The sequence below is a fragment of the Pipistrellus kuhlii genome, unplaced genomic scaffold (genome assembly GCF_014108245.1).
Source record: "Pipistrellus kuhlii isolate mPipKuh1 unplaced genomic scaffold, mPipKuh1.p scaffold_m20_p_2, whole genome shotgun sequence".
Lineage (NCBI taxonomy): Eukaryota > Metazoa > Chordata > Mammalia > Chiroptera > Vespertilionidae > Pipistrellus > Pipistrellus kuhlii.
This window is the reverse complement of record NW_023425515.1, coordinates 16,209,036-16,231,986: the sequence shown is the minus strand read 5'-3', so window position 1 is coordinate 16,231,986 and position 22,951 is coordinate 16,209,036. Positions and strand designations below refer to the sequence as shown.

Sequence of the window (22,951 nt, the reverse complement as noted above, 5' to 3'; positions counted from 1 at the left end):
AGCAATAATAAAAACAAAAAAATTCTTAACATCATGGATACATATTCTACTGGGAGAGACAGACAATAAGTAGAATAAGATTAGGAGATGCAAAATATGTAGCCTTAGGGCAGTGGTTGTCAAACTGCGGCTCTTGAGCCACATGCAGCTCTTTGGCCTCTTGAGTGTGGCTCTTCCACAAAATGCTATGTACCTTAATTAAGTTAATAACAATGTATGTACCTATATAGTTTAAGTTTAAAAAATTAGGCTCTCAAAAGAAATTTCAATCCTTGTACTGTTGATATTTGGCTCTGTTGACTAATGAGTTTGCTGAACACTCCCTTAGGGCATTTATATTTTTGAACTATAATATATTTGAGAAGCTGGGCCTCTGAATAGTAGGCAACCTTTGTTTCTTCACCAGAGGGAGCTATCAACCTCTCTCTCTTGTCCAGGGTGACACTCTTCATGTTCTTCAGTATCTCCTACCCCTTCTCCCCTCTTCCTATGTCAGTGGAACTAACTACTATTGTACAAAGGAGATACTTAGGAGCTCTTCACAATCAAGGGGAGGAAATGCTGGGTCTGGAAATATTTTATGGTAGCCCATTGCCATCATTGACAAAGTTAGCAGTAGAAATGAAAGTAATTTTTCTTTTCCAGAAAAGAATTTTGCTGCATGTGTATCTAAGCGGAAATGAGCTTTTTATTAATATAAAAAATTCAAGTGGCAATCACTTCCCTAATGTGATTGCCATGAGTATTCATAGCATTAATATTAGAGATCAGGTGAAGACTTCCTCTTTAGTTCACTAATAAAGGACTCCCATAAATGAGATAAATTTTTAAGAAAGCCTTTCTTTTCTGTTCTTTTTCCCCTTCTCTTCTTTCCTGTCCATTTTTCCTTTCTTTTTTCTTTCAATTTTAAATAAACTGCACCAGTATTTTTTGTTTATGAGATCTTTCTTTAAGTCAGGGTTAGGGAACTTATGGCCCAAAATCATTTGGCCCTGCCCTACTAAGGCATTAGGGGTGAGTTAATTAAATGTTTGACCAAATATAGCAGACTAATTTTTAAGTTGACAATTCTGTATGGCCTGTGAATGACACAAATATCCAAATAGCTCTTGACAGAAAAAAGATTCCCACACTCCTGCTTTAAACAGTGCCCTTAAAAATTTTTTGTGTGCCGAAACCGGTTTGGCTCAGTGGATAGAGCTTCAGACTGCGGACTGAAGGGTCCTGGGTTCGATACCAGTCAAGGGCATGCACATTCATTGCGGGCGCATCCCCAGTGGGGAGTGTGCAGAAGGCAGCTGATCGATGATTCTCTCTCATTGATGTTTCTAACTCTCTATCCCTCTCTGTAAAAAATCAATAAAATATATTAAAATAATATTTTGTGATTCAGAATTTTATATATATATTTTTTTCAGGGATGATTGAGCATTTTAAAGTGCCTACATGGGCATGGCTTTACAGAGACACAGTTAATTGACTTGGGCCTAATCATCTCAGAATACAGAAGAGAAAGGCCGAAACTGTATATTAAAAACTGCATTTTGGATTGGGAAATATATAATCCCCATCATTAAACTGCTTTATAGCCAATTTGTTCATGATTATGATGATGTCTCTAGAAGGCAGTAGATACTTGATTGAGTTGCCCTGAATAGTTTCAAATTCTGGATGAAAGTAAGGCAGGTAATTTAAAGAAGACGTGGCTTTTTGTTGCAATATAAGTAGTGTGTGTAAGGTGAGTTGGAATAGAGCACTTTGTGACTGCACACCAACTGGTTTAGTGGGGGTTCCGCTTGGAGCATTCGGTAGTTGGAATATTTCTGCCACTGAGAGCAGCTCTTTTCCAGCACAGTAGTTACCATTTGCTGAGATGGCCTGCTCTCTCAAGCTACAGCCACCATCTGGCAGAGCTGATGGTCACTGTGAAATGGAAAGATGTTTTAGATGAGTCAAGCTAGCCAGGGCGGTGTAACCTTGGGTCCCACATGTCAAGAACAGAAGGAATGGTACATTGGTCGGAAATAAAATTTTAGTTAAATGAACCTTGTTTGTTTTTCTGTTGCTGAGATAAGTGCTTAACAACAAAGCTGTCCTCTGGTCACTGTTCACCTAGGATGGGCTCATTGAAATGGTCAGTAGTGATAATTGTTTCCTAAATGCTGACAGATGCTTTTGTATCATTCAACCAAAAGTTTCTTCTGTCACTAGCATCACACTGCTTTCACAGTGCTGCAAGTGTTCTTCTGAGATTGCAGGAGGATGCAGGACTAGTTGGTGCTCTCTTGTCTTTCAGATCAGGATTGTGGGGATAAACGCTGATGATGACATTGCCCTTGCTCTGCGAGAGGAAAAGAATTTCTGATTACAGTACTTACCAGCAATTACAGTGCTGAATCAGTTGCAAAAATTCAAAATAGCATGCGAGACTGTGACATAATTGTCCTGGAATAGATCTTCAGGAAAGCAGCCTTATGAGATGAGGATCTCTGTATATTACGAGCCTTTGAATCAGCTCCGACTCCTGTCTCCTATATCTTGGACTCAGCAGCCCCGCTCAGATCCTGTAGACTCATGCCTCTGGCTTCTGCTATGAAGTCAATACATCTAGTATGTGGTCTTCTTCTTTTCTTGTTGCCTTCTATTTTTCCGAGCATTAGTATCTTTTCTTTAGAACCCTGCCATCTCATGACATGCCTGGAGTAGGATAGCTTTAGTTTTGTCATTGTCACCTCCAGCGATGCTTCAGGCTTAATTTGCTCTAGGATCTACTTGTTCCTCTTTCTGGCAGTCCAGGGTATCTGTGGAGCTCTCCTTCCCGCATTGTATTTCTTTCTTTCTTTTTATTTAATTCTTTATTGTTGAAAGTATGATATATATCCCCCTTTTCCCAGCACCATATTTCAAGTGCATCATTCCCTCCCCTCCCCCCACACCCCATTTGACTTGGTAATTGAGAATCGAGGGTGTAGATGATCTTGGCCTTGGTCTCTCATGACACAGCTTTGCTCTTGGTGATCTTTCCTTAATTCTTCATGGCTGCCCTTCCTAGTCTCAGCCTTTTCCTGAGTTCTTGGCCGTAGTGTTCATCTGAAACGATGACTGAACTAGGTAAGCAACATCTCTAATGATTTCAGTTTTTTTTGTCCATGTTAAAGTTGTGTGTTTCTGCTATAGTCATAATGCTTGTCTTCATTGATGTTCAAATGTAGTCCTGCTTCAGCACCTCTTTTTTCACTTTTATCCAGAAGTTGTTTAAATCACGGCCACTTTCTGCCAGAAAGATAGTGTCATTTGCAACTCTTGTTACTGATGTTTCTTCCACCAAGTGCCATTCTTCTTTCCTCTGAGTCTAGCCCAGTTTTTTTTTTTTTTTGGATGATCTGTTCTACGTACAGATTAAACAAACTTGGAGACAAAATGACGGGGGCTAGGTATTGTTCACTCCTGTACTGAATGTGGCCCAGGCAGGGAGAGCAGCCATCCTGGGAAGGCTGCGCAGCTATGGAGTATTGACTTACACTGTTGCCTCAATGCTTTGTTTGGGACGATATGCCCTGCATTTCACTGACCTCTCAGTGTCATATGTGACTCTCCCAGTGTCCTGTGTTTCTGACATTAACATGGCTGTCAAGTGTTTGTCACCTTCCCTACCTACCTCCTACTTCTTTTCCTGGAACCACAACTCTTTCTTATATTTTGTGTCTTTCTTGCTGACTTTCTTCTTCACCATCTAAACTTTTACTTCAAGTTGCTCATTCTTGTCCCTGGCATTGTTGTTTTTAATATTTTTCCTACATTCTCTTTTGCTTCATCCCTAACACTCTCCTGTCCTCCAAGACATTTTTTTTCTCTCTCTCATCAATTCTTGTATGTTTCCAATGATTTACTTGAAATATCCCACCAAGCACAGCTTAATCATGTACACGGCTCAGCCTTGTTTATTCTTGCTCAGTGGTCAGCCGGGTTCTACTGAAGAAGAGTGTGTATGTCTGTATTTATGTGCACGTGAGTGATTAGTATAATTACTTCTGAATTCAGAAAGACTCAAGAAATCTTATATCTAGGCAATTATGGTTTAATGTAGGCCTTTTCTCTGGGATTGACTGTTTAGAAAACTTTTTAGCATATCTGTTCTGATTATATATGCAAACGTGGCTTAAAAGAAAATTTCAGTTTTTTATCTTCCATTTTTAGATTTTTTTTTAATTTAAGACATATAGTTTAGTGATTTGGGATAGTAACTCCAATCAAAATGCCACACATTAGCTATGATGGATTCTTGGTTACTTAGTGATGTTTATGTGATACTACATTTAAAAAAATATATATTTTATTAATTTTTTTTACAACCCCCCCTCCCCCCCGGGAATGTGCCTGCAACCAAGGTACATGCCCTTGACCAGAATCGAACCTGGGACCTTTCAATCCGCAGGCTGACAGTCAATCCACTGAACTAAACCGGTTTCGGCGATACTACAGTTTTTAAAAAGGAAACTTGTAATATTAGGACCAGGGTTGGGTGAAGACAAATGATTTAAAAAAAATAAATCTGAGGGGATTCTCCCAGGCATTTTCCTTACCACATGAAAATATTTTTGTTGTTGTTGTTCTTGTTGTTTAGCATAGATTCTTTTTTCCCCACAAAAACACCTACCACGGAAATAAAGTGCCTGCTTTTTAAATACCATACAACTGGATTTCCAACTGGCTGTGGCTGGCAGGTACCAGGCCTGCTCATGCTGGAGGTGGGCTCTGCAGTCTTCAGTCCTGGGAGACTAGTGGCCGAGAGCATCGCAGGCCTGTGGGTGGAGAGGCACTTTGTTTTCTAGAGAAAATATGATCACCTCTTCCATTTTCTGTTTTTGACTCTTAGATGGAGAGCCTTAAAGGCACACAAGAGAGAAACAAAAGGACGTATATACTTATATGCTTAGCCCATGAACACAGGCAATAGGGGATGAAAACCTGGGTGTGGGTGGGTACAGGTTGGGAGGAGGGGAGTATAGGGGGGAGGGAAGAATGGGAGACATCAGTAATATTATCAATGATAATATATATATATATATATATATATATATATATATATATATATAGACACAGAAGTGAAACCTGAGTGGATAAAATTAGGACAGTTTACATGAAATCAATTAAGCTTTCTTGATTTTCCCCTCCGCTCTCTATTTAAAAAAAATTTTATTTTTTATTTTTTTAAAACAGAACATGATTTAATGCATAAGTTTGATATAACCAAAAAGTAAAACACCAGAGTAAAATAGTAACAAAACACGTGGTATTTCATTTGCAATGCTTAGTCATAAACAAGCATTTAAAACCAGTAACAGAGACACTATAATAATGAAAGGAAACTAAAAAACAATAATTGGTGGAGGAAGTAAGAATTTGAGTGTAAGAACTGGAAATTGCTGGGAGCATATGAATTTTGGAATACAGAACAGGCATCTGCATATGAATTCTTGGAATACAGAATAGCTATTCTTCTTTAAAATGGAATTAAACCCAAGTAGAAACTGTGCACAGTGACTTTAAGAAATGGATGAGATAATAACTACCTCAACAGATATTTATTTTATGTCAGTGTATGTAGCACACTGTATAGATATTCTATAGAGCAGTGATTTTTAACCTTTTTCATTTCATGACACACATAAACTAATTACTGAAATTCTGTAGTATACACACAAATATATATTTTGCTGATATTACAAAACTTGGTTATAATTTTGACTTATTTATACTGGATAGCTATTGTGTTGGCTGTCATCATTTTTTAAAAACTTGACTAAGAGGTCAGTGTCCCTGACTAAATAGTCAGGTATTGCATCACACCAGTTGAAAATCACTGCTATAGAGGTATCTTGCTTTTCAAAGACATGAGTCTAGATGGGGTGTGTGTGAGGTCAGATAAAATGCTACTGGTCATTATGGATCAAAACTAAGGAAGCACCTATGTTCAAGTTAGGATACATATAAAATTGTGAGGTATTGAGCAGCCCCCAACAGAACAAGAGATTATAGAGAAACAAGCATTAATGATTATTTGACCATCAGCATTTCATCTTTTAATCCTCACTTTAACTGGATATTTCATATTTTATAAGTATGGGGTGAGACCTTGAGCTAATATGCAACTGAGCAGTAAGCCTTTGCTTCTGTCACTCAAATGACTCTGAATTAAGGTCCAATGAAGGAAACTGGCTGGCTCCCAATGACCACATACTAAGTAGGTAGGGTGTAGTGGTGTCTGGAGATGTGGTGTGCAAACTTCCGCATGCCTCAAAATTACCAGGGAGAACTTTTAAATGCAGATTCGTAAGCAACAAGGATATCTGGAGATGTCTATACTCTAAAGAAAGCCAAGATTGGGATCCAGTTGCTGCCTTAGGAGAAATTAGATTTGTCCAAGGATTGCATTCAACTTCTGCCTCCTATCAATAATGTACACTCCCAAAACAGCAATCAAATAATAAGCTAGTACTTTAAAATTAATGTGTGGCATGGTAAACTTTAAAAATATTTGCCTAGTAGAGATACTTTTTGTATCTTATAGCAGTGTTTTTCAACCTTTTTTGGGCAAAGGCACACTTGTTTCATGAAAAAAATCACGAGGCACACCACCATTAGAAAATGTTAAAAAATTTAACTCTGTGCCTATATTGACTATATATAAAGTAATTCTCTTGAATAGGAATCAAATAAACACAAAGAAAGTATTTTATAATTACTTTATTATGAAATATTAAGTAAACAAAATAGTGAAAAATTATAAAATTCTTGTCTTGTCTGCACCTACGGCACACCAGGCAACATCTCGCGGCACACTAGTGTGCCGCGGAACAGCGGTTGAAAAACGCTGTCTTATAGAACTAAGAGAAAATATTTTACTGGTTTTAGGCAAGGACATCGCCCTTGCCCAATGTCACCCAAGAAACAGCCAAGATTAGGAGTAAGCAATAAATGAAACATAGCCATTAAAATGGTAATTACTAAGACTGTGTAAAAATTTTTACCTTAACTCTAGAGGACTGGTGCATGAAATTTGTGCACTCAGAGGGTGGGGGGAGGTTCCCTTAGCTTAGCCTGTGCCCTCTTGCTGTTCAGGAGCCCTCAGGGGATGTCTGACTGATAGCTTAAGCCTACTCCCCTAAGCTATCAGTCAGACATTCTTAGCGCTATTGTGGAGATGGCAGTCTCTGCACTTGCCAGCTGTGAGCCCGCTCGGCTCAGGGCTTTTGGCTGAGTGGTGTTCCCCCTGTGGGAGTGCACTGACCATCAGGGGGCAGCTCCTGCATTGAGCATCTGCCCCCTGGTGGCAGTGCACATCATAGTGCCTGGTTGTTATGCTGTTCGGTTGATTTGCATATTTGCTTTTTATTATATAGGATAAGAATAAACATCAAGGCATATTTTTTAATGTGGTGAACAGAGTATTTTTAATTCATTTTATTTTATTTTTCTATGTATTTTTAAAATGAGCATATAGATTTCAGGTGTGATTCCTGTTACAAGATCTATATATTGCACTGTGTGCCTACCACCCGAAGTCAAATCTTCTCCAATCACAATATATTAGGACCCCCTTCATCTCCTACTCCCTTCCTTCTGGCAGCCACCAATCTATTGTTTGTATTCACGAGTTTCAGTTTATATCCCACATATGAGTAAAATCATATGGTTCTTATTTTTTTCTGATTTATTTCACCAAGAATAATATTCTCAAGATCCATCCATGCTGTTACAAATGGCAGTATTTCATCCTTTCTTATGGCTGAGTAGTATTCCATTATATATATAACACATCTTCTTTATCAAATCCTCTATTGTATAACACTTTGGTTGTTTCCATGTCTTGGCCACTGTGAATAATGCTGCAATGAACATAGGGGTGCATATATCTTTGTGAATATGTTTTCAAGTTTTTCAGGTATATATCCAGGAGAGGGATTGCCGGGTCATATGGTAGATCTATTCTTAAATTTTTAAAAATAAATTTTTATTAATTTCAGAGGGGAAAGGAGAGGGAGAGAGAGCAAGAAACATCAATGATGAGAGAGAATCATTGATTGGCTGCCTCCTGCATGGCCTACACTGGGGATTGAGTCCACTACCTGGGCATGTGTCCTGACTGGGAATCAAACCATGACCTCTTGGTTCAAAGGTCGACACTCAATCACTGAGCCATGCCAGCAGGTTTCTATTCTTAATTTTTGGAGGAATTGCATCACTGCTTTCTATAGTGGTTGTACTAGTTTCCATTCCCACCAACAGTGAATGAGGGTTCCCTTTTCTCTACAACCTCTCCAACACTTGTTACTGCTCGTTTTTTGATAATGGCCACTCTAACAGGTGTGAAGTTATAATTAATTTTAAATAGTCATAGCCACCATTTATACACTCTGAAGATAAAAAAATTTACACAACCCTAGAATAAGTACAATTTTTAAAAAAATCTACCAAGTATTCTTATTATGATCCTCAAGAGTCAGCCTCAAATTCTGTCTCCTCTGCAGTTCACCCAATATTTGTGTACTGTCACCCCTCTTCCCCAACCCAAATCCTTATTGTTCATATGTTTTGTATCCCACCCCTATTATCACTATGATACATAACATTTCCAAAAGCTAGACCTGGCATATTATAGATTCCCAGTGCTTGGCAAGAAAGATCTTAGGAACCAGCAAATAGATTCTTTATTTTCAGAAAATTGGAGTCAAAGCTGTTTAAAGGACTTATCAGTGATCAGCCAGTTACTGGCCCAGACAGGACCTGCAGGCAGACATTCCACATGGTGAAATGGAGAGAATTGCCCTGGGATTCAGGCCACCTAGTTTCAAATCTGACTCTGCCACTTACTAGATTTATGACCTCAGCCATAAGGTCATCTGCTCTACAGAGACAATTAATTGTTTTTCTAACATCAGAGATCTTAAGAGAATAAGCCACATAATATATATGTCAATAATGTTAACTCTGGATGTACAGTAGACTCCCTTGGCAGCATCTATACTAATAAAAGGGTAATATGCTAATTAGACTGGACATCTTCCGGATATCCTTCCGGACAAAGTGATAGTGGCAGCAGCCAAAGTAGAGGCAGTTAGGGCCAAGGGAGAGGCAGGAGAGAGCAGTTGCACAAGAGTCAAACACAAGGCCCGCGGGCCAAATCCGTCCCGCCAGGCCTTGCAATGTGGCCCGCACCGCGCTGTCATCACTGCACTCCGCTGCGTTTCCATCACAATGACAGTTTATGACTGTTCAGTAAACCATTCGGCCCGTGATTTAGGCTGGATTTTAGATTTTGGCCCCTTCTCTGATTGAGTTCGACACCCCTAAGTTAGGGGGTGATCAGGCTGGCAGGGGAGAGAGTTAGGGGTTATCAGGCTGGCAGGGAAGAGAGTTAGGGGGTGGGTGATCAGGCCCAGCAGGAGAGAACAGTTAGGGGGTGGGTGATCAGGCCAGCAGGAGAGAGCAGTTAGGGGTGATCAGGCTGGTAGGGGAGAGCAGTTAGGGGCGGGTGATCAGGTTGGCAGGGGAGCGTAGTTAGGGGGCAAGCAGGCCAGCAGGCAGAGGTGGTTAGGGGAGATCAGGCAGTCAGGGAGGTGAGCGGTTAGGAGCCAGTGATCCCAGATTGCGAGAAGGATGTCCAACTGCTGGCAGTCAGACATTCCCCAAGGGATCCTGGATTGGAGAGGGTGCAGGCTGGGCTGAGGGATCCCCCATCCAGTGCATGAATTTCATGTACCAGGCCTCCAGTAATAAAATAAAATAGATGTCAGTTCAGCCCAACCCCAATAGATGATGAATTAATTGCTCTGTAGTGGGGCTGTGTGATCAACACTTTAAGAAGGTCCCCAGTTGATTTTAATGTACATTCAGGATGGCAGACTATGGAATAGACTTAATAGATGTCAATGTACACTATCAATAAAGGCCAATACTTAATATGGCTTAGGAATTTTGCCCCAAATATCTAGTCCAATGTCATATTACTGAAGAAATGATGAAACAGGGTCTGTGGTCTTAATATATATATTTCACACATGTATGAATTTTATTTTTTTAAATTAAAGTATAATTGACATATAATGTTATATTAGTTTCAGGCATATAACATGATGATTCAATATTTATATACCTTATGATGTAATCACTGCAAGTCTAGTAACCATCTGTCACTGTGTAAGTCATTATAGCATGTTGACTATATTCCCTGTGTTGTACACTACATCTCCATGGTTTATAGCTGGAAGTTTGTACCTCTTATTTCCCTTTTTTACTCCTCCCTCATCCCCCTTTGCTCTGCCAACCATCAGTTATTCCTCTGCTTCTGAGTCTGTACTTGATTTGTTTGTTTTAAAGGATTTAAAAAATATATATATAACAAACTGCCCTAACCGATTTGGCTCAGTGCATAGAGCATTGGCCTGCAGACTGAAAGGTCACAGGTTCGATTCCGATCAAGGGGATGTACCTTGGTTGTGGGCACATCCCCAGTAGGGGGTGTGCAAGAGGCAGCTGATCCATGTTTCTCTCTCATCAATGTTTCTAACTCTGTATCCCTCTCTCTTCCTCTCTGTAAAAAAAATCAATAAAAAATATTAAAAAACAAACAAACCATATTGCAGAATGTTGATGACACTGTCATTTCTGATCTTATGTTGAAGTAGAAAACTCTTTACATATTAGATGAAACTAAATTTAAAATTAATTCATGTCCCCTTCCCCAATAGGACATTAAATAAATCCAACAAAACTTTATTGTTATGAATTCTTATTTGTATTTCCAGAGCTAACAATTATGGAACAGAAACAATTGTTGAATATAATATAGATTTTATTTAAAAAACAAAAGTGTTATGTAAGGCTTTAGTAAAATAGGAAAAAAAAAGGTTCTGACATTTTAAAAATTACTGATTAATTTCTTTCACTCTGACTTAAATTCCCCCAAATGTACCTATATTGACTGTGTGCCTATAGGTTTGCAAACAAGTTCCAAAATGTTACTGCTAACCAATTAGTTTCTAAAACCTTTCAAATAATCTCATCTTTGCCATAGGAGTGATTTAAGCAATGGCATAAAAAAACAAAAACAAAAACAAAAAAAATACAAACCACAGCGATCTCCACGTTGTTTGCTCTTCACTGGGAAGAATCATGACTTAATAAGAGTGGAGTTTTCCCTGGTTGTTTGGAAACACATTTATTCATAAGCTGATATTATTTTAAAGCCCGACTATTGGTGAGGGAGAGCTTTTCAGGTGAAGCCATTTTCTGTGAAGAGCAGTTATATTTTATATAAATGTCATCCAAAACATTCATGTCCATAGTCAAATGTCCAGATGTGAATCAGTTTTCTTTTTCTTTTCTTTAAAGTTATTCTTTAAAGGCTTTTGGATGAACAGGAATTTTGTCTTCCTGAAAGATAAAATATTTATGGAAAGCAGGTCAGTTGCTCCATGGACTCAGGACTTGGAGGAAAATGCAATTTTAGGTCAAGGGAATAACCAGAACTGTCTTTCGCTCCCGGCTCTCTGGCCCTGAGCCTGTGGGCCGACCCCTCCAGCTGCACTGCCCTCAGCAAGGTGTCTTACACTCACTGTGCACTAGGCTCCGGATCTGTTTTTGATCTGTGCTGAGAATTACACATACCCTTTACTTCTCTGGTGATTTTAGGAACTCTCCCTTTTCTTCCTCTGAGAGGAACATTACCTGTAGCATTTGACACTTTTTCCACTGGAAATGAAATTGTTTTCAGAAGCTAATCCCTTTCAGTCACTCAGATTTACTCTGATCGGTGGAAGTTGGCAAGAAATCAATTCACATTTTTTTCATGAACATTTTTGCTGAAAAGACTCTCCTGCAGATGATGTGGACTTTTGTTTTGATTGGGAAAGCAGTCTGGTAATAGGCCTGCTCATAAAAAAGTGTAAGTGATATAATTACATGGCCTAATGCAGGCATGGCTGTAACCCTAGATTGCGAGGCAGTCTCCAGGTGACATTTACAGCAGAGAAGGAGCAGGGTCCCAGCTGTGCTTATTACTGTTGGAGATGACTTTGCCTCTTGGCTTTTTAAAGAATAGAGCTAGGATGATGGAACTGTCCTAAAAGTAGATCATCACACAACTGCTAATATACAGATCAATAAGCTATTGAACTGTACATTTAAGGCAGGTGAATGTTAATGTATATAACTTAGATCTTAAAGCTGTTATAAAAATCAGCATTGGATGGCATGTTTGGCATTCCTAACAGACTGTGACTACCTCTGGTTCAAACATTGCTGAAAGAATTGACCCTCTTGATATCATATGCACGTAGTGGAAATGTTGGGACTCTCCCCACAAAAGGATACATACGTTGTATTAGGATATTTCATATATATATATATATATATATATATATATATATATATATATATATATATATATTTACAATATTTTCTGCTTGAAGGATTTATTGAACTGATCACCTCTAAGGAAATTTACTTATTTAAACTGATTGTAGCAAAATGATTGATTTAATCCTAATAGAGAGTTGAATTCTAAAGGACTTTGTAGGCAATTTTGTTAGCCCTTTCATTTTATAGATGAGACTCTGTTAGGCTTTAAACTCTAATTATGTAATAAAGTTAGAATATAGTTCTCTACGCTTCTCTTCTGCTCTTTAAATATTTATGCTATACTATAAGGCAGCCATTAAATTGATAATTATTAAGACTGTGTAGAAACATGAAAAAATGTTTATAATTCAAATGAAGTAAAGCAGAGGGCCAAATGGCTTAAGTATCATGATTGCAACCAGTGTGTCAAATTATGTACATAATTAAGATCTGGACCATAATGTGTATTATGTGATGGGTTGATAGGCATTTCTCCCTTAGTATTCTTGAACGTTGCTGCATTATATTCACATAACGTGTTTTCTAAAAATATTAAGGCTATCATAGGGAGAATGACGTAGGCTCAAAGGGATTATGCATGTGTGGGTAGCTGCCTGAATTTATAGCCCACATTTGCAGACTTTCCCCAGACACCTTCCAGCACTGGAAATATGTGGGATGAGAGTATACCATTCTAAGCCACTGGGACTCTGTCCTTGTTGACCTGCTTCTGGAACTCCTTCTTTGTTCCCTTGTTTCTCATCCCATTTAATGGAATTGACCGACCCAGAATGGTTGGAGAATGACTTTTAAGGGGGGTAGTAACTACTGTTAATTTCTCTACTGAGGGCAGAACATGAAGAAATTGGCTTATGCTGACACAAGTGACTGAGAGGATTCTGGAAGTCTCCAACATTGGTGATCATTACCTCCTGGGATGAATTACAAGAAATGATTTGAGGATTTTCTTTCTCTAGTTCACTGGAAAACTCAATGGCCTGTTTGAGGAAGGGAGAAGTGGGTTAGACTGACTCTCAGGACTACGTTGGACTTGATTTTTCCATTTCACTCTAACCGAATAGCTTTTCATTGTGACAGGAAAGGATCACGGAGAAAGTGGGAAGCAGCTCCATAAACAATTTAGGCAGTGTATTGTTTCAAAGCCAGCTCTGTAAGGATATTTGGATCATGTATGCTTGCCCGCTCTCCTGGATGGTGCTGGAGTCAGCCCACGGCTGAGTTGGCGGGATAAACGTGAAGCTAGTGAATGTTTAATATTTTGTGTAAACATACTCCCCCTCCAAGGGATTGGATTCTGTTTTCTAAAATGTTTTTGTTTCTCTGGATGGTATTTGCTTAGTGGTAGGTGGTATTTATTAGCTCAAGTAGCTGATTATCCGTTTATATCACTATGCTTTTCCTGTTAAATTGTCGAGCTATTGTAGCCATAGCAATTCCATTTCAGGGAAAAGAAATGAGACTGTGAAAAGGAAGGGGAATGAAAGGCAGTGTGAGCAAAGCAGGGGCACTGTTGGGTATGTGGACAGTCTATGGATTTATAGTCCTTTTTTTATAGATCTGTGATGGTTCAGTTACTTCAACTTCTTTACTCTGGCTTAAACAATTTATTTTATTCTCTCTCCACAGAGACATACAGTCCTAAATTATGTCTTTTATCCTGTCACTCATTCGCTCAGAAATATCCAGTGAATCTCTCATTGTCTATGTTATAACAACACCTCTAACCTTCTACAGCCCAGTCTTATCAGGCCCGTGGATTCTGTCAGTGCCCTTTGAGTCACTCTTCCAGAAATGGAGGCCAGTCTTTCCCTACCCTGTGATCATACTTCTCCTCTTTCCTGCCCCCAAGTCTTCACTGATTCTGTTTTATTGCTATACTTATTCCCATTCCAGCTCACTGTAAACTTCTTTTTCTATAGACCCCCATGGCAGTTATGTCTTTACTTCTGACTTGGCACTTATTTTTAAAACATTTCAATAATAAAACCATAATAATAACTACCATTTACAGTGGTTATGATATGCTAGGTACCATTTTCAGTACTCCACTGGAATAAACTCATTCAATTAACAGCAATTCAAGAGGTAGGTAATATTATCCCCCATTTTATAGATAAGCAAATGGAGACACAGAGGGATTAAATACTATATTGCCCAAGGTCATACAGCTACTAAGTGGCAGACCTGGAGTTCTACCCAAGGCTGTCTAGATCCAAACTTGTTCTTAATAACAGCTCTGAACTACCATAATAATCTCTTTAGATGCTTCATTCTCTTAAAATTCAATCTCTTTAAGGTAAAGAGAAGTCTTTTTGCTTTCCCTCATTACATAGCCCTGTGCCTAGAACTAGGAGTTGCTCTGTGCACATCTGTTTATTGAAGTTCTAATAGAGTTTTTTGGGGGGGTGTTTTGGCTTGGTTAGTTTTATTTGATTTTTCTTGATACGATGACATACTCTCTTCTGTTCTCCCTTTAATTACTGGTATGGGATGGTCAATGTAACCATCAAGAATTGAAATTCGTGGCTCTCATTACTTAAATGAATGGTGCTCAGTAATGGGTAAATTTACTAGGGTGAAACTAAATCTCAAATTTTGTTCTGTGCTTCAAAGTAAACATTTTAAGAAGCATTATGTTTATTTCTTGGGTATTTGATATATTAGGTAAGGTGAGTAAGAGCAAGCTACACTTCCATTGCCTTGTAATATCAGTTCTTAAAATCATACTTAACTTTATGTTGTTCTCCCTTAATTTTTGGGGTGAAACAAAGCCTCTTCGTGGAGGATATAGTGAATGTTGGTTAGAGGAACTTTTAAAGAGTACCTTGCACATGCAATGTTAAGCCATGGGAGTCAAATGATATTTCTTAGTAAAGATAAGATACTCAGCCAGCCAAGTTGAAGTCTAACGTTGTTGTTAAAGTTTATTTACAGTGTTACTTTGACCTATTTTTAGCATCCTACTATTTGTGGGTACTCAGCCAGATGCTTCCAAGGTTTTATATATGTCCCTGTGTATTTGTTGATGAAGTAAAAGCTGTTTCTAGCTGATATGATAAAAGAACATTTGGAGGAATATTGCATAAGTTGCAGAATCAAGGGGAAAATAGAATAATTTGTCACCCTCAGGAAGAATAACTCCGACGACTGTGGAATCTTGGAGTGGCCAACCAGGAGCGTCTCTTAAGTCGTGGCCATTGCAACAGCTCAGTGCTATTTTTATTTAGTGCTCTGCTGCTGTAGAGGGAGACAGATTTGTTGGAAGCTTAAGCCAGGTGCCCATGTCTTAGTTGGTGATTGACAGGCCACCAAAGGCATATGAAATGGGAAAAGAGTATTTCCATTTACCTGTGATGGGGAAACACCAATGGTCTCTCCCAACAAGGTTCATCTCAAAGCAGAGAGAATTAAATGATAGCTTTCACTTGTACAAGAGGCTATTTGGATATTACTAGAATTCAATCACCAAGTTATTCTCTATTTGGAAAATCCTTGCAGTTTAATTCATCAACACGTCTTTTTATGTCTAGACCCTTATTTCCCTCTATTATACACCAGGCCCCTTCTTTTAGGATAAGCCTTCCTTTTAGCTCAACAAGGGTTGTCACTAGGCTCTATCTCTGGAAGTTAGCAACTTTCAGTTTAGCCTCATAAAATCCTAAAGGTAGAATCAGAACCTGACAGGTTAATTAGCCTGCTCAAGCTGAAATAGAAGTATTATTGAGTGTATTGGTTAAAACTCTGTGTTGCAAGTGCCAGAAAAGTCAAATTGAATCTATTTGAGCAGAAATGAAATAGTTCAGGGATATGTCCCCAGTTTCATGAGGGGCTCAATACAGGGCTCAAATAGCAGGATTGGGGCATTTTTCTCCCTTCCTATTTATCAGCTCAGCTTTGGGTTCTGTTTCAAGCAGACTTGCTTTTCATGGATCCCAGATGGAATCTGGAAGCCCTGGGCTGCAAAATTTAGTTATAGAGGGGTTAAAATCCATTCCCCCCTCCCCCAGAAGTCCCAGTTGTCTTAGATACAAACTCATGCCTATTTCTGAACCAATTACTGTAATCACAGTGATGAGATATCCTGGAGCTGAAGGGTAGATAAATTTTAAACAGTTCACATGACTGAAAATGGAGAGAAAAATTAATGACTCAAAGAATAACCAGAAAGTTTTTGGCAGGAAAGAAAGAGGGTTATGATGCTGGGGGGGAAAATATGTTGAATTGTGAAAACTTGATTTTTTAATTATATTTAAAATGATATTTAGTTATTTTTAAACATACATCTATATATATAAAACCCTAAGTTACTGGAACATCGGGTTGCTATGATACACACTGTGGGGGGAGAGGGGCCGACTGGCCAATCTCTCATGGTCCCTCTCCCCAGTTGGCCCCAATTAGCCCCCATCACCGGCCAGTCCAAGGGACCCCACCTGTGCATGAATTCATGCACTGGGCTTCTAGTTTACATATAAAAGTCTAAGGGAGGTTGGCTGTGGAAATGCACTGAGGTTGGCTGTGGGAATGCACTGATATCAGGGGTCAGCTCCTGCATTGAGCATCTGCCCCATGGTGGTCAGTGTGTTGTCATAGCGACTGGTCAACCAGTTGTAGTGGTTGCTTAGGCTTTTATATTTATATATATATGTATATATATATATATATATATATATATATAGATATAGATATAGATATAGATATAGATATAGATATAGATATAGATATAGATATATAGATATATAGAGATATAGATATATAGATATATAGATATATAGATATACATTGAGTGGCCAGATTATTATGATCTCTGAATGCATAATAATCTGGCCACTCAGTGTATATCCTATATAATAAAAGGCTAATATGCAAATTGTCCCCTCCACCAGGAGTTAGACCAGCAGGTAGGCCAGCCAACTACCCATGTTCCCTCCCCCTGGCCAGGCTTGCTGGACCCCACCCATGCACAAATTCATGATTTGGGTCTCTACTATATAATATATAATATATGATATATGATATATGATATATGATATATGATATATGATATATGACATGACATATGATATATGATAAATAAGATATAAGATATATATATAATATTACACACACACATACACACACACACACACACACACACACACACACAGAGTGGCCAGATTATTATGCATTCAGAGATCAAATAATCTGGCCACTCAGTATAGATGAACCCATATGTAGCCATCATACAATTCAGCAGTTGTTGAAAGATTTTTGCCAATGATGTTTCTGTTTATTGCTTTTTAAAGCATTATCGTAAGATACTTTTACAACTGGCTATGTAAGAACTTAGAAGATCTAACATGAAATCTGAGACCTTGCTTTATGAATATAGATCCAAGTATCAAATGGTTATCAGACTCACACCAAAAAACAATGTGTTGCCCCTTTGAACAAAAGATGACTTTGTGCAGCAGCAATGCATTGTGTACCTGGAAGTACAATTTTATTTCAGAAAGTATAATTTTTTTCCTGGCTTAAGCCTGATGAATCAATTGCTTAACAGCTTTTTCCAGAGTACCTTCAGCAAGCTTGCCTTCTGATCCTGGGTGTCTTCCGGGGTAAATCAGAGGTTTTATTTGACAGTGAAGTTTCTGAACATCAGTACCCTTGTGCATTGTCTGACAGCTGAATATGCTTTTGATCTCTTACAGTTGAAAGATGCATGAGTGTAATGCAGTCGGGGACACAGATGATCAAACTAAAGCGTGGGACCAAAGGGCTCGTCCGTCTCTTTTACCTGGATGAGCACCGGACCCGCCTCCGATGGAGACCGTCCAGGAAGAGTGAGAAGGCGAAAAGTAAGATCCATCTCTGAATTTTGTGTGTGGCCTGACACAGTAACACCTGGGCTATATTGGGTGGGTTCTGTGGAAGCTTCAGACCTCTGGAATAGGGGTGTCGAACTCAATCAGAGAAGGGGCCAAAATCTAAAATCCAGCCTAAATCTCGGGCCGAATGGTTTACTGAACAGTTATAAACTGTCATTGTGATGGAAACGCAGCGGAGTGCAGTGATGACAGCGCGGTGCGGGCCACATTGCAAGGCCTGGCGGGATGGATTTGGCCCGCGGGCCTTGTGTTTGACACATGTGCTCTGGAACATCCATATTTTTCAAGTTTTGGGGTCAGCTATTAAAGGATATGGAGAGGAGGAATAAGTTATAACCATTTTTGCTTTTTAAATTATTTGGGAATTTAAATCCATAAAAATTTTCTTGTTCATGAATGCTGTAAATGTTAATATTTCCCCTGAGTTGGAGATATTACACACACACACACACACACACACACACACGCATGTATATGTATATGTATATGTATATGTATATGTATATACAGTATATTTTATTTGGCATATGAGATTTTATAGCCTGAGGTCTTTCATTTTCCTATGAAAGTTTATGGGTATCATAATTCCAATGGATGTTATGAATGTAGATCGGTTAAAGTGTTTTGCCATTTTCTGAGCACAGTTGACTGAATAATACGTTAAGGAAATTGTTTTAATGAAATCAAGTAAAATAGCTTTGATCTGTCTGTCTCCTTGTTAAGGCCTGTCTCTCACACCTTCTACTCAGCACCAAGTCCGGTGGTCTCCTGTAATGCCTCTCTCATCTGCTCCTTCCATCCTGTTGTCACAGGAACCTTGTCCCAGGTCTCGTCACCTTTCCAGTGGCCTATTGCGAAGTCTCCTAACCAATTTCCATTTTGCTAGTTTTTTTTCCTGCTTTGACCAGTTCTTATGCTTTCCCCTGCCAGTAGGAGAGAACCCGGACCAAATTAGGCTTACACAACAAACAAACTTATTAACTCACATGACAAGAAACCCAGAGATTGGCAGGCCAATCTAGTTCTGTTTTGCTGAGTGCTCTTGGCTCTGCCCCTAGTGCATTGGCTTTGTAACCAAGGATTCAGCTGTTCTGGGCCTCACAACCTGACAACGGTGAAGAGGCAGGAAGGGACCTTCTCTTTGTTTACTTCCTTTTTAGAAGAGAAGAACCTCTTTCTAGACTTTTCACTCATGGCACATTGCCCCAAGTCTCCTTGGTTAGAGCTGGGATGCATTCCCACACCTAAATCCATCATAAGAAATATGAATGGGGACACCCCATGGCTGAGCCCCACCAGGATTTGCCCTGGGGCTGGGCACATACTCATTTTCCTGAATCATGAAGCGACCATGAGTTGATACCAGAAGAAAATCTGCTATTAAGGCAGAGGTGGGGGGCGGGGGGAGAAAAGGATGGTATATGTAGGCAATGAACAGGATATGCAACTCTTCTGATTTGTGCTTATCAATAGAGAGGCAAAGAAGACATATTGTTTCAGTTTAAAGCACATCATATATCCCTGTAGTGCTTCTCTGATACAAATGTTCCGTGCTGCCCCACTGCATACGTAGTGCTAATCTCTCATCTACCGTTCTAGGCTCTGCATGATCCAGCCTCTAACCACCTCTCCAGCTTTCACTCCTGGATTCCCCTCTTGAGCTTTGCAGTCCAGCTTGAATGGCCTGCTCTCCATCCCTGGAGTGGGCCCTATGCTTCTATATCTTTATGCCTCTTTCCCTGGGATGCCACTTTCTTCCTTTCCACCTCTCTAAGCCCTGCTCTACCGTCTCCTAGTGGAATCCTTACCATAAATGCCAATCTCTTTTCACTATGCTATTTGGTTGCCATTACACTGTTTTTCCTTCCAATTTTCTATCTTCTCATGTTAAAACACTAAAGTTGACTCTAGGTCTTTGTATGTTTTCCCTGCATAAATAGGTGAACTATAAATTTGGCATATTTATCAGCTCCCTTTTCTACCAGGCTTCTTGTCCTGCTGGGCATACATATCATTTTATCATAAATTTCAATCCATCTTGACTCAATGCCTGGGAGGACATTGCCCAGTCTGCCCAGGAAGGTCAGGTCTCACGTAGAAAATGTTCCTAGCAGTTAGACATAAAACAGTTAGACATAAAACCACAGCTCACAGGCAATGCATTTGTTCATGCTTACTTTTGAAAGTTTAAAGTGATTTTGCCTTTCCTTTTTCTTAGTCCGTATCCATTTCTTCACCTGCCATGTGTTTCACTTGCCTCACAGTACTTATCGACTCCATTTACAAAGTCACCGAGGGTCGGCAGTCTGAAATATTCCACAGACAAGCGGAGGGGAACTTTGACCCCAGCTGCTGCTTTACCATCTACCATGGTAACCACATGGAGTCCCTGGACCTCATCACCTCCAACCCCGAGGAGGCCCGCACCTGGATCACAGGCCTCAAGTACCTGATGGCTGGCATCAGTGATGAAGATTCCCTTGCCAAAAGGCAAAGGACTCATGACCAATATCCTTCCTAAAGCGTTGTTTTTGAGTTCTGTGTGGAATGGTGTGTGTGTGTGTGTGTGTGTGTGTGTGTGTGTATGCTTATTGTCCCCCCAGTTTTTTTCTTTCTTTACCCCTAGCCCTCACAATTACCTCCTCACTCTCACAGAAAGTAAGTGAATGTGTGAAACACATAAAAACAAGCGTATATAAAGTCAGAACAGACTTCTTTGGAAGAGACTGAATTTAACTCTAAGAAATATCCAAAATGAAGTTTCCCCAGAGAGAGGAGGCAACCAGGAAAGCATTTATTTGTATTAGAGAAAAACCCTGCATTGTTAGAGCCAGTTTAGTTTAACAAATAAATTTTTTTGAGTTTCAATTATGTACTTAGGACTTAGCTCCTTTCTACTTTTCTTTTCCCTTTTCTAACGTACAGTTTGGAAACGGAACTGATTGACACTCCAGGGGAACTTTCTTTTTACTTAATAACGTTTATCCTCTGTAAATTGCTTGAGAGACTGGAGGCTGAGTTTTCTTTATTGGTTAAACCCATTCCTGTGGTTCTGCGGTGCCAACAAGTTAAATGATTGAGGCACTTGGTCTGAAAGGCACCTCTCCTGCTGGGATCCAGCTGGGCATGCGACATGGTGGTTCTGGCCTCAGTTTTCTTAGCTGTGAAGTGAGGGTCTGAGACTGCTTTCTTGTTTCTTCTGCGCATTTTGAATGGCCTTAGAGTACAGGTGCCTCCTGTCCTTGTGTAGGGAGTAATACCATTTCCTTGCTGTCATTGGACTGTGCGCCTTAATTTTTTGCCAAGAGTGGTGATAGATGTACATTATTCTATCTGTAATCCCTCACCTGGGGTATTGTTGGAGCAGAGTGGAAATACTCAGCCCAGGAAAGGGTTTTGACAGTGTGACCTCTTAAGCTGAGGGGCCATGATGCTTTCATCATTATTCTCAGCATGAAGATAAATGCAACTGGGGTACATAAGAGAAGAAAACACACAAACATAGGAAGAAAACACAAACATAGGGACAGCGTTTGGTGCTCTATTCTGTTAGTTTGCTTCTTAACTTCCTAACCTTTGGTAAAAACAAACAAAAATACTGACCCAGTAAGAATGCTTTTTGGTGCAAGCCACACAACCATACTAATATTGTTTAAAGCAATATTTATTGAATAAGGAGTATTTCTTCTTCATGAACAACAGATCTGAAATGGGGCAGTTCCAGGGTTGGTTAACCAGTGGCCCGGTGATGTCACAGAGACCTAGGTTCTGCCATCTTCAATGTGTTTGCTTCCTTTTGTTAATTATATATTTAATATTTTGAGGACCTGCCATACTGTTTTCCACAGCAGCTGTATCATTTTGCATTCCCACCAACAGTGCACAAGGGTTCCGATTTCTCCACATCCTCACCACACTTGTTTTCTATTTTTTTGATAGTGGTCATTTTAATGAGTGTGAGGTGGTAGTTTTTAAAAATATATATTTTTATTGATTTCAGAGAGGAAGGGAGAGGGAGAGAGAATCATTAGTTGGCTGCCTTCTGCACACCCCCTTCTGGAGATTGAGCCCTGCAACCAGGCATATGCCCTTAATCAGAATCGAACCCGGGACCCTTCGGTCCACAGGCTGACACTCTAGTCACTGACCCAAACCAGCCAGGGCTTTTGATTGCATTTTTCTAATATTGGTGATGTTGAGCATCTTTTCATGTGCTTGTTGGCCATTCATATAACTTCTTTGGAGAAATGGCTACTTTAGTCCTGTGCCCAGTTTTGAAGCAGGTTGGCATTTTTTGTTTGGTCATTAACTTTTAGGAGTTCTCTATATAGCCTGGATATGAATCTCTTATCAGATAATTCTAAAATATTTGCTTTCATTCTGTGAGCTGTCTTTTTACTCTGTTGACAGTGTCATTTGATGCATAACATTTTAAAATTTTCATGAAGTTCCATTTGTTTCCTGTACCTTTGATATCCTATATAAGAAATCATCATCAAATAAATTGTTATGAAGCTTTTGTTCTATGTTTTTTCAAAGAGTTTTATTGTTTTAGCTCTTACATTTAGGTCCTTAATTCATTTTGAGTTAATTTTTGTAAATGGTGTTAGGTAAAGGGACCAGCTTCATTCTTTTGAATATTGATGTTCAGTTTCTTTTTG

The 22,951-nt window shown here is 39.3% G+C and overlaps 1 protein-coding gene across 4 annotated transcripts in view; it reads left to right on the top strand.

Moving 5' to 3' along the window:
* Positions 1 to 22,951, top strand: part of PLCH1 (phospholipase C eta 1) — a 181,843-nt gene that overhangs the window by 86,001 nt on the left and 72,891 nt on the right. For all 4 annotated transcript variants that reach the window (XM_036444241.1, XM_036444240.1, XM_036444239.1 and 1 more), the window contains exons 3-4: positions 18,114 to 18,260; positions 20,555 to 20,798. In XM_036444241.1, the coding sequence (XP_036300134.1) occupies positions 18,114 to 18,260; positions 20,555 to 20,798 (391 nt within the window). The remainder of the gene's footprint in view (positions 1 to 18,113; positions 18,261 to 20,554; positions 20,799 to 22,951) is intronic.